Here is a 12,910-nt window from a genome sequence, read left to right as displayed (position 1 = left end):
GTCTTTTTGTCCACGGTTTCGGTACTGCTATCCGATTGAGTTTCGGTTTCGGTTTCAGTTTCGTTTTGGCTTTCCGCTCCATTTTCGATGTCAAGTTCAGCGCTTCCTTGTAGGCCTACTCAGCGTCGGCGAGTTGGTAATTAATTGCGATTTGAGTGCCGTTCAATTAACTTTTCAATTGTCAGCTCGCCACCTTGCAGCGCCCTCTGTCGGAGCACAACGCACCTCGTTTTTTTTTTTTTCTTGGCGACATGCGCACGCCAATGGAGCGCCAAATTTGCTGTCATGTTGTCCCTAAAGCCAACTATTTCTCCACCTCCCACGAAAATGCAGGTGACTTGTCAACACCTCAATATCCACCACTATACATACATATGTATGTATGTATATTTATATTTCGACTTGGGCGCTTTTGTGTGTCAGTGGCGTTTGCTTCATTGGGCGCATGATTTTCAGTTTTTTTTGGTTATTTCTGTCTTTTAGAAAATTTATTATTGCTCCATTTGGTGTTTATTTGGTGTCCGTACTTGCAGACATTGGCACAGTTTCACGTAGTTTTGCACTTGGGAACAGAGGCTTCGAAATTGCCAAATCGGATTAATAATTGCCGGCAGCCTTACTCGCTTTTTTCTTTTATTTATATTGAATGATGGTTCCAACCATCAAAGGTTGCCAACCAGGAACCAAATGCGCATTGGGTCACCGAAAATGGGTCTTAATTGATAATAACAACCAAGAACCGAAGGTTGACCCAAAAGGCTTTTCTTAGAAAAAATGTGTCAACTCATTTGAGCGCTGTAATTAAGCGGCTTCAAGGAACCAGCCGCTCAATTATGGCCACAATTGTCTCCGGATGGCTGTGAACAATGAGCCATCGAGAGATCGCCGTTCAATGACTCCCCCCTTTCTGGAGGCACACACAGAAAATTGAAAGTGCGTGGAGCGTCCGTGAGCATTCTGTGGGCCATAAACATCCGATTACAGCGTCCAAACACGTAGCCCCAAGCCATCAAGATGGGCACACTTATCGCCCCAGCAGGGAATCCACCATATATATAAACATATATGCATATATCACATACTTGAACTTGAAAAGTCTTGGGGTATCGGTGAATGGCACACGCTGGATATAGAGATACATACCACCTGACTTAGTCCCCCAAAAACACACCAAAGTGCCTAAGGACACGCCTCAAAGGAGCTCGGATTTCCATTGAGTGAATCCTTTACTTCGCTTTCTGCCCACTCATGTGTTTGCATAGAATATACTCGTACAAATGGCAGACCGGCTGAATAGAAAGTACCGGGAAATCGATGGTGTTCAGTGGATTCTTTTATGCCTCGTTTTCAGTTTATTTTTTGTATATTTCTATGATACATTTACCTCGAAAAATAAGGCGTTTGCATTTCTTGATTTTGTATAAATAAATAATTTCTAAGAAATACAAGATACCAAATTTATTGATTACTTACATAATAGCCTTTTATTTAATTGCATCTAAATTAATTACATTTTTGCAGCGCGCTGAGAACACTATCTGCACTCGGCTTTTTAATTAATTTAGACAGGTGCGTCGGCTGTCGGTGGGTTAATAGTCAACACTTCTGGCAACGACCCTCTAATTGAGGAGGCGGAAGCTGCAGCTCAATGCCAGGTGAGCCAGGTGAACCAGGTGGGCCAGGTGGGTCAGGGACAGGAGAATCACTTGCCTATCGGCGTGGCAATTAAAAGCCAGTGTGTGGCTGGCCAGGATGCGAGGGGATCCATTAAGCCCGGCAAAAGGGAGCGCCTGGCATGTGGCATTTGGCATTTGACAAATACTTAACACTATTTGCCCGACTTAATAAACCCGCCTTCGTTGACTTTGCAGCCGCAAAAGGACATGAAAGTGAAAGGGGTGCGGGGTGTGGAAGGACACGGAGAGTCATTTTGGGTGGAAACGGGCACGGCAATGATTGATTGCACGTTAAAGCCGAAGAGCATCACATCATTTCCTTTTTACACTTGACAGGAAATGCATTTTTAGTTGGCGCTGGCGAAATGAGCATCGGTGTGTGCTGCCCGGAAAAAGGGTGTGGGTGTGGGAAAAAGGATATAGGATAGCATAGGGGATGGTGCAGGATGGGGTGCGTCCGGATGCGGAGGTTGCGGAGGAAGCGGAAGATGTACGTATGCAAAACGAAATCACAGCTAGTGGGAAAATGGAAAGGAATTGAAAACAGACAAATGCAAATGCAAAAGCCGAACCTGAACCTGAATCTGAATCCGAATCTGAATCTGAACTGAGTATCAGTCTGAGCCGAGGCACTCCATGGCCGTTTTCACAGACAATTTACACAAGAATCACACAAATACGAGCACGTAAACATTTTGTGCGAGGCTGAAGCTTGGTCATTGAGCAAACCATTCGCACGGAAAGCCCGTCCAGGTGCAAACGCTTTCCCACCCGCATTTAAGCTCCAAGTTGGCGCACTTTTTGGCAGCTACAGAGAAATCAGATATTGGAGCTATGGACATTTATACAATTTTCGAAAAATTCTTATTAAATTGAAAAATTTAGAACTTTGCAAAAGCAAAAATAAAATTTCTAAAAAAGGGACTCAACTATAGTTAAGACTTCTTCGAAAATCATACATTAATAAGTTATTACAAAATCTTGAAATAGTTTCTAATAACGCCTTGTAACTATGAAGTTCAAGGGCACGGCTTAGATTTAGAAAAATATATTTAAATATAATGAAATGAATAGAATGCAATAGAAATGAATGAAATGAAGGAAATGCAATAGATTTTAGTTAGTTCAGACTAAAGGCCATTGTACTTAATCATTTCCCACCGAAAGTGACGCGATAATGACGAAACGAAAGTATATATGCGATATTTTAAAGCAATTAAGTTTTTGTTGATAACTTATCTATTTAAGTGCTCTATAAAAAGTGTTTTGTTAAACAAACAGTAACTTGCTATCCATCTGCACTGAATATATAACAAAAAAAAAGAGGGAAATCGAAAGTCGATTGAGTTCCTTGGATGGCACTCCTGCAGGACTATGGAGGCGGCATGGAACTTGGCCAGCATTTCCAGAGTCAGCTTAGTGTGTGCCATGTCCAGCTGCTTCACGCGGTCCGCATTGACGAACTTGTACGGCGCCAAATCCTCCAGAATCATGGTGTTGTACTCGCGGTCCACGGCGATGGCATCTGCTGTTAGCTTTCTATCCAGCCCAGCTTCCTGCAGCAGTTCCTTCAATTTGGGCAGGATGAACTCGTACATGTCCATTTCCCGGGTGTACAGATCATACTCGAAGAAGACCTCCGCCTGGGGAACATCGGCGGAAAGAGCCTGTATCACTATGTAGGTCTTATTCACAACCGATCCATCGCCCAGCTGATAGTCCACATAGATGCGGGTCATCACGCCAACGAAGTTCTCTCCTGTCCCAGTCGCTGGCTTGGCCCAGATTCTAAGGACATGCAGCCGGTCATCCTGGCAGTAAGCCCTAAGTCTGGGCTGCAAATACTCCGCGGTTAGCCAGGTGGGTAGCATTGTTGACGTCGTGCGATTCCTTGGACTTCTGACGTCTTAGGTCCGTTGCTCACGGTTATATTATGACGAAATGCCGTCTTATCGGAGAGACTATTAATTATACTATAGTGTACTTGCGATAAGCTATGTAATGGCAATTTGTGTGCTATCACTGTTCCCGAGTGATTCCTCAGTTTTACGAGGTCATTGTTAGATTGCGAATTCTACAATGACCAGGTATTCCTAGGTATCGCTTAATTCTCAGTCTCTAACTAAATCTACATTCTAGATTTTTGTTTGTCCGTGCTGCAATCGTGATATTGATAATCGTTTATGAATCGATTAAAGCTCCTTACCATGAATACAGTACATTTATACAGTATCTGGACAAACGTTTATAATGTCTTGTATATAATTTTATTGTATTTAAATTGTGTTGGATTTCAAAATTTAAATGCTAATTATTCGACCATAAATTGCAGTTATGGCATTATTGTTGCCTTTATTTTGCGAACAGGAACTCCATGCGAATTGTTGGCAAATTTGGCGTTAATATTTGCGCTGACCTATCGATCAACATTAGAGAACCCCGAGCGAGTAATCACCTTTCCGCATTCTGTGAATGGAGTACGCACACATTGCGGCGCACACGGGGCGGATACGTAATTGCCAGCCTTGCAGCCCGGCGGATAAGACAAACGACCCGGAGCAAATCGCCGTCATCCACGCCCCAGGCCCCTCACCCACCCCCTCCTTCCCAGGCCATTAGCTATGACCACGCCTTTGTTTGACGCCAAGATGCCGACACTGACAACAAATGCCGCCCAGCCCCATTAATCCATCAAAATTCGGCGTTGAAGCTAAAATCAAAATATGCGCCGGCGGCCGCTGAACTTGAGTGGGTGGATGCGGCGGAAGGGAGGGGGATACACAATTCTGTTGAAAGCCACAATAACATACATGCCTCAATTATGAAGTATTCAAAATAAATAACAATAAATTCGCACTATTCTTTGCAAAACTGACGATTTAACACAGCTGTTCCTCCGCTGAACGTATTAATGCAAATCTGGTATTCCCTTTAAAACGCAACGCCGTCTAATCCCAAATTTGATTGCTTCGGGTACCAAACTAACCTCCTCCTAGCAGTGATTCACTCAATCTCGGAACGACAAGACGACCGCAATTTTCAGCGGGTGCGCAAATAAAGAAATTAATCAATTTAACGATACTATTACAGGAAATTCGGGTGCAGGAGCTTAGCCAGGAAACTCAGAGGTTTAAGGGGGAAATAATAAAAAAAATATATAAAAAAAAACATAATCCTATAAAGCTAAAGCTTAGAAGTAATTAACCTATTACTAACAAAAAAAGTGTTTACGATAAGAATAATACTATTTTATGATTGATTTTAGCTTTAAAAGGACTTCTGTCACTTAATAATACTATTAAAATAAGTTTATAAATTGATAGCCAGTTATAGTTATAGTTATAGTTATAGCCAGTTGATAGTGTTATATAGAACAAAGGATTCCAATTCATTTAAATTGAACTTTAGCTACCCAACAACTATCGCCTAACAGTTTAGTTAGCTAACCCCCTTGCGACGCCCCTGGCAAGGAGCAGATTTCATTGGGCGAGTGTGCCTTCAACCGACGTGGCATTTGTCTGGCCAGGGGCAAGATGAAAAAAAAAAAGATAGAGACTCTAGTCTGCCGCACGCTTTTCGGTGATTTATTTCCATTGATTTTTTACTCGAGCTCCACCAGCTCCACCTCCTCGATTTCGCTTAACTGGCCGAACTGGCTTGGAGATTATGCAATCACGCCGAAAAGAACCTACCAAGTCAATCGGTTGCTGGCCCATTGACGACGGCTGAACAATGCGACCGCCTACAACGAAAACGCTGGCTAATTATAAAGTTGCTAAGCGGATTTGGCTCGAGAACGGCACAAAGAAATCTAGATTGTGTGACAACTTATACTACAGACCGCCCAACGATACAGATGCAATCTTTAGATTCCCCGCTGCCTTTTTAGCCAGCACAATCCATTCATTAAGTGGCAGTCAACTGCAAGAAGATGCAAGCTAATCAGCATAAATTGCATTGCAACGAGCCAAGGGGAGTCCCCATCCCAGCTAATTTGCTCAAACTCCAAAAAAAAAAAAAAGAGATACTCGGGCGATCAAAGGGAACTCGAGGGCTGGTTTAGATCCGGCTAATATACGCTTCAACCAAATTCAAATTCAATTCGAGCCATGCGAAGAAGGCTCTGAGCCAAATTAAACTAATAAAGTCTTCAAACAAACGGAGACGCTCCTTTGTCGAGTACACTGAGAGAAAGGTAGGGTTGAAACAAGTTCAGAAAGTTTTAAATAAGTTTGTTAATAGTTCCTCCTTAAATGTTTATATATTTCTTTAAACTTTTAAAGCTTGCAATATAATATGTTTTTAATAAGCTCTTTCCTTTCAATGTAATTTAACCCTTTTCTTTAAGAATTAAGTAAGCACATAATTCTTGCATTTGCACATCTCATTTTAGCATCATATTTCTCTTATTAGAATGCACTAATTAAAGGTAACATCCTTAAAACCCTTTAATGCCAAGACAATGCAGTTTTCTTCAAGTGTGGGTATGCAAAAAAAAAGAAAAAAGAAAGTAAAAAGAAAGAAGGTCTCTAAGGCAGAGCCATATAGTTTATATCCCTTTTTCCATTTCCCTTTCTCCTTTCTCCTTTTTTCTGGCCCTCGCTGAAATGCACTGCATGTGCGCTGATATTTGCCGCGCAGAATATTTTAATTAAAAGCAATTTCTACAATGTCAAACAACGTCAACGCACAGCGGCGTTCGGGCTCCATAAAGTGTTTTTCACAGCCATAAAGAACGGATACGGCGGGCTCAACTGGCTGTAGAGGAGCGGATGTCGCGTGAGCTGCTCCACCAGCGCCACCAGCTCCACGTCCTGCCGTTCCTGCCAATCCTGCATCCCGCATCGCGCATCCCGCTTCCCGTTTCCCTTCCGCTGATGATGCCAAAGTGTCAACAAGTTGATGATGTAGGTGTCGCTGGCATGTTGACTGCCAAAGGACGAAAGGACGCGGATTGGGGGACTTACAAAAGGGGATCCGGCGGCCGGAGACAAAGGCCAATCAATATGCAAAGCAGTCAACATTTGGAGCGACCAAAGGTGTCTGTGCTGTGCCGACACACTAGTGATTATCGCCCACACACTCGATCCAATTGTCCTGGCTGCGGGTCCTCCTCTAAACACTCATTGTTTGACTATTTGCGCTGCGATGACTGGGAGTTGATTTTTCGAGTACTCACTACAGCGTGCCGAAAGCCAAGTCCAAGGACTCTCTTCTGCTCCGTACCTTTTTAGGCATAAACAAGGACTTCGCCCGGCGGAGTCTGCACTTGCCAAGCCAACGACATTGTCTCTGATTCACTGACTCCTGGCGGCAGACGCAAATGCAATCAGTTTTTACTGTACAGAGTAACAAATTGCTTTCGATTCGAGGTCCTGCCACAGTAGAGTCAAGGTCCAAAGGACAAAGGTAAAAAACATATATAAAGATTAGATTACTAATCTAATTTTAACAGATTAATATGTTTTGATTAAATTTCACTTAAATTTTTAGCAGTAACTTGATGTTCTAAATAAGCTTACTTACATTCTAGTAATTGTTTCCTGGATTAGAGAAAGGTTTTATAACTATAAGCCTGCAAAGTTGCTATATTTTCTCGAGCTTTATAAGTAAATCTAAAAGTAAAAGACTTAAAAAACGCAATTGTTGGGAATAAAGAGTATATTATCTTGGCATTATCCGACTTTTTGTTTCGCCGTGTAGCCCATTGTTGGTGGTGCCAGTGCTGCTGTCGCTGCCAGACACTCAAAACAATCAGGACTCAAAAACAGCATGAGTGATGTGTCGGATGACGACGCATGTCGGGGGTCTGTCTGCCCCCTGGAACCCCCTTCCGGCTGCATGCCCCGAACCGAACCTCTCCAAACCCCCAGATCCCTTCGCCCGGCACTCTCGTGTGCTCAGGTTGCACTTTTTGCCGGCACTTAAGCGCCTTTAAATATGCAACACAGCCAAGCGCAGACACACTCTCGGCCAAGTTTGTTGTTAGCCCAGATTGCTGATGCATAGTTTAAGCCACCACCTCATCCTCGTTCTGCTCCTGCTCCTGCTCCTGCTCATCCTGTCAGTCGAATGCGGAAAACTGGCACTGCAAGTTGCCACATCGCCCGCCGTGGATTGCTGCTCGCACTTTAAAATTCCCCAGGACTTATGGTCGTGTTTTCCGAAAACAAAACAATAAAACCCCCCCCCATTCTTCTCCCCACCCACGACAACCGAAGCAAAAAAGATTACCAATTTGTATATGATAAGTGCTGAAATTCATTTGCTTATCTCGAATGGAACTTTCCGAAACAAACCAGACTCCATTACTGCTCGCATTGGATCCGTCTTTAAGCCCGGTCAAGCAATATGGCCAAGACAGAGGCGTCGTGCGAAGGGGGTCATGACCACATACATTTTTTAAATGCCCCCAAAGTATGCTGCAGAATTTGTATTTTGTGTTTGCAAATTGTTTGCCTGTGTTTTTTCGGCTTGGTTTACAGTTGTGGATGCCACCGCGCGCTCCCCTAAACTCCGTGTTTCATATAGGTTCAGCTTTAGATTTTATTGTTGCTGGCCGAACAAAAGTTGTTGGTTGTGATGTCTGCACTGGCAAAAGTGAAAATGAAAATTTATATGCATAATTTGTTGGCATTTGAATAATACACACAGTGCACCAAGCCTAATTGAAAGGGGACGGTCGAGAAACCAACCGGAAACACTTTAAAACATTCTTAACCATATATAAATATTAAATATTATAAATATTATTATATTATCCATTAGCCATTCTAGATAGCTTAAATTTTGAAGGATAAATATCTATCTATCTATCTAGCACTACTCGCATTTTATACTCAATCTTCTTTTTTAATTGAAAGGAATATTGTAATATAAGTTCTTATTAACTAAGAATTCTTTTTACAATTCACAAATAAATTTATAAATTTATTTAACAATAATATAAAAATTTTATTAAAGCTAAAGATAAGTATTTTCTATGACTCCATACTGAATGCATGTTTTTCTGATTGCCATTTTTTGGTTGCCAAAGGATCAATCGATTTTATACAAATATATATAATAACAATTAAATTTATTTCAAATCTAAAATCGCAAAAAGCGTTATTTACGCTCCCAGTGGGAAGCAATTTCCGTATCCGCTGGGTGCTTTCAATCCGTTTTTCCGCCGCCCAATTTCATTCCCCAAAGATGATTATTCGTCAAATTAAAAGTGCGACTAGTTAGTTAGTTGTTGACCGCCCTCATCATTGGCAGCCGCCACAAGTCCCTAAACAGAATTGCCATAAAATTCATAAATTACTGGCTTCGCCACGCCCACAATTCGACCGCAAACTCCACAATTCCGTGCCACACATGGTATGTTGCTCATATGCTAATTGCAATGGACATGTTTTTGTTGGCCCACGAATGAAATGGCGATGGGGTTGAGGGCAGGAACCGCAGGACAAAACAGCACAGCTCACAGTCGAGTTAATTTCATTGCTGAATTGCGCGACTCAAGGGCAATATTAACATGAAAATTATGAACAAGCTGGGGCAATGAAAAGTGACAGCCGCCGAAAGACTACAAAACTGCTAACCCAAACTACTGCCATGCAACCGGCAACCACTGCGGCGATACTCACAACATAAACAGGCCACTAAAAACAAATTGCAAGTGAGGTGGTGGAGCTCCATCCTGTGTCCAGTTGCCCCAAGCTTAGGCCCGGCACACAAAAACAAAGAAGGCTCCCCATCTCAATGGTGGGCCTGGCCAAAACGTTTCTGGCCCGTTTCGTATGGGCTTGGCCAAAAGTACCGAGGGGTACATGTGCCGAGCTGTCGGAACATTTCGCCGCAGCGGTGCACTCTGCTCCTGCTCCCTGCTCCATGCTGGTTCCTGCTCCCAACTCCTGATCCTGTGCTCGTCGACCAGCCCCATCCGTTGACAGGAGCTGACCTGAGTTGCCCTGCTTTCGAGTGGTGCCGCCATATCAGCAAGGAGAACGTCTAGATTCGCCAGAATAAAGTTATGGCAAGTAGTTAATAAACAATAAAACGACTACTAAACTACTACCAAGAGCTGGCCAAAACAAGCAACTTGAAATAATTCCTTTCTAGGTAATTAAAAGTGGCAAAAACTTTTGCACACAGTTGTGGACTTTGTCCAGAACAGACATTTAAATTTCAGTTTACGGTTAAAAATGAATGCATTTATTTTGCAGCCAAAGGACTGACGTTTTGTTTACGCTCTGAAATTGTAAATACAATTTTTGCTTGAAAATATTGTATTGTATTTTGTTCATAAACTAAATAAATAGCGATTGGCACAGAATGGTGCCTAAAAGCATGGGACAAATATATTTAGATTAGAAAGTTGGTTAAATTTAATTCGAACAATAAAGTTATAACTTCAGACACTTTTATATATTTTGTTAAAATCATTCTAAGTTTTTAAATTTAAGAGAGTACCCAAATCCTTACCTTTTTAAAGTGATCTACCTTATGTGTGATTAAAATAAATATTTTTAAATTATGTGCCCCAGCTAAAAGGACAGCACTGTTTGAGCTGCTGCATCCTGGCACTTTGCTCCTTGTTGTCAACTGGTATCGCTTGAATTGCATATTTTGCGGCGCTTCAACAACGAACACAATGCCCCCAAGTTGATGCCCCCCAACAGAAAACAAAAAGCCTCCTCTAAAAAAATGGTGCAATTTTATATATTGCATGGCCCTATGATTTATGCCATCATCATAATAAATTCATATGATTTATACGTGCTGCCTAAGGCGTCCTGGCCAGCCCAATTCCAATGTTTAGCTGCGGTAGCCGCACTAGTTACCACCAGCTACTAGATATAATACTATAGCAAACTATGGCAACCCGTTCAAATTGCTTTTTCACATTAATTGCGATCCAAAGGACAACGACTATCCTGTCTCTCTCGCTCTCTCTCTCTCTGTGTGTGAGCCTGGGAAATTCATAACTTTTGACAGTTTTGTGTTGGCATTTGGCTTGTCCATTTGACAGTTTTAAAGTTGGCAGAGCATTACGCCGACTTTTGTATACCGCCCTGGGGAAAAGTGGGATTCTCCAGGCAGAAAGGGGGTGGCACCACCTGCAGTTTAGTGGCCAAAGGCGCGACTTGGTCTAGAATTGATTTCCATGCTGACACTTGCCACTTGCCACTTTCGACTACTTGCCACTTGCCTGGCAAGGCAATAAACTCGGCTCAAACTTCGGCTGTTGGCTTACATCAAATTGAAAACTGGCGAAGACCCAAAAGTTTGCGCAGCAAATTGCTTGTCGAGCTGCTTGTGTCTGGCTGGCTGTCTGTCTGTCTATCCATCTTCCTATCTCCTACCATCTATATAGTATATCTATCTGTAGAGTAGACGGCTGTAACTGACGCGGCACTTATGAATATGCTAATTTGCAGACGGGATGCGTCAGGTGTGACGTCAGATTTGGGCAAGTAGTTCATTAAACTTGGCCCGGCCAGGATGTGCAGCATTTAATTAGGGCCGAACCGATGGCGCAGCCTGGCCGAAAAGTTTAATGAACTTATGGGCACAATAACTGAAATCAAAAGCGGAAGGACCCGCACTCGAGCAAAGACCCTTTCCCCAAAGGCGGTGTCTGCACAAATTAGCTGGCGAAAGGCGCAAAAAGGATATGCCAAAGCGGTCAGCAATTACACAAGGCCCGGCCGGAAATCAGGAAAGCAGGCAAAAGAAGCAGAAGAGGTCCTGGCAAAAGAGAGGTCCTGCGATGGCGCTCCAAGAATAAGCGGCAAACGACATTTAATTATTTCATCAAGAAAGCAAATAACCCAAGGGCCAAACAATCAACTGTTCGCCAGCGTAAGGCATGAAATCCTCTGCTTTTGCTACTTTTCTGCTTATTTTTTTTCTTTGTGTATGTTTTTTGGTAATAATGTTGTGCTGGTTGGTGGTGTAAACGGGCTGGAGATGCTGGTTTTGCTGAAGTGACAATCGAGATCAAATTAACGAATAAATGTCAAGTGCTTAAAGGTCACGCAGTCAGTTAAAAAAGCGGCTATATATATATAAATAACTGATTGATGAGCTCAGCTTATATTATAAACCACCCATAATAAAACTTTTCATATAACATGTTAAACTTAATTCAAATCGATGGGTAAATGCCCAAGGATTAACCAATACAGAAACCTATGTCAAATATGCTAGGATAACAAGGATGAGACGACTTTAGTTCTTCTAGACTTCTAGACTTTCCACACAAACTTGAATATGAAATTAAAAAGTTAGCCGACTTTCCCCAGTTGCGAAACAATGATTTTCCCATCTTGATCTTGGCAAGGACTCGCACATGCCCATCAATTAATCAGTGCTGGCAAACAATTCTAGTTTGGCATAAGGCAACTTTGGAAGGGTGAAACCGTATGCTAGGGGCATGCAAACACCTCTTCGACAAGGGACAACGAGTGCCAGGATTCCCCTCTCTGTTTGAACATTTCCAAAGGGGGTTTTTGGAGCCCCAGCGATATGGCGGAACCCTTGGTGCGTCCGTATCCATCGTCTGTTGCCTCGGATGCCTGTGACAATTACGCAAATTGTGGTTGTCATTATGTAAACACTTGTTTATGTCAAATTTGACATTTGCAGCGCACGCTGACCGAAGGACACGGAAGGGGAGACGCCGTGCGTCGCCCACAGGACACGGAGCAAGTGAAGGTCACGGCGGAGGAGGACGGGTGGCGGGCTGGACATCGCGCAATATGTCAAACGGCAGGTGAGCCAGGACATGTCCATGTTACACTTGATTAAGTAGGCGCTGAGTTCGACGAAATGCTTTTTAGATGGACCTCCTCTGAACCGGATAAAGGTGAGGATAGCAAGGGCACGGCATGTATATGGGTTGGGGGTGGGTCTGGCTGCGGTTCATTGTCGAGTTGACACGATGGATGGCACAAGGACAAGGACGAGCATGTGGCGCCCGGGGTCACAGGACGTGCCAAATTATTGACAGCAGGGCAGCAGAAGGCGCTTCTCTTCCGAGTTGCTTCACAAGTGTGTGTGTGTGTGTGTACCTTGGTCCTTGTGCGCGCGTGCATGTGTTTGTTGATTAATTAGAGGCAGCTGCTCGACAGGCGATTGTCCCCATGTCCTTTGCCAGCCGCCATAAGTCCAGGGTAGATGACCCGTAGCTGTGGCTAATTAACACCGAAATAGCTGGTCCATCGCTGACTAACTAAGTTCCCAAA

The 12,910-nt window shown here is 43.1% G+C and overlaps 1 protein-coding gene across 1 annotated transcript; it reads right to left on the bottom strand.

Moving 5' to 3' along the window:
• Positions 1-2,826: 2,826 nt before the first annotated feature.
• LOC6611908 lies at positions 2,827-3,864 on the bottom strand. Its single transcript, XM_002036389.2, has one exon. It carries the CDS (start codon positions 3,545-3,547, stop codon positions 2,912-2,914), a length of 636 nt encoding a protein of 211 aa, XP_002036425.1. The 5' UTR covers positions 3,548-3,864; the 3' UTR covers positions 2,827-2,911.
• Positions 3,865-12,910: the final 9,046 nt, after the last annotated feature.

The sequence above is a fragment of the Drosophila sechellia genome, chromosome 2L (genome assembly GCF_004382195.2).
Source record: "Drosophila sechellia strain sech25 chromosome 2L, ASM438219v1, whole genome shotgun sequence".
In the NCBI taxonomy this organism is placed as follows: Eukaryota; Metazoa; Arthropoda; class Insecta; order Diptera; family Drosophilidae; genus Drosophila; species Drosophila sechellia.
The sequence above is the reverse complement of the archived record's forward strand: the minus strand, read 5'-3'. Positions and strand labels throughout refer to the sequence as shown.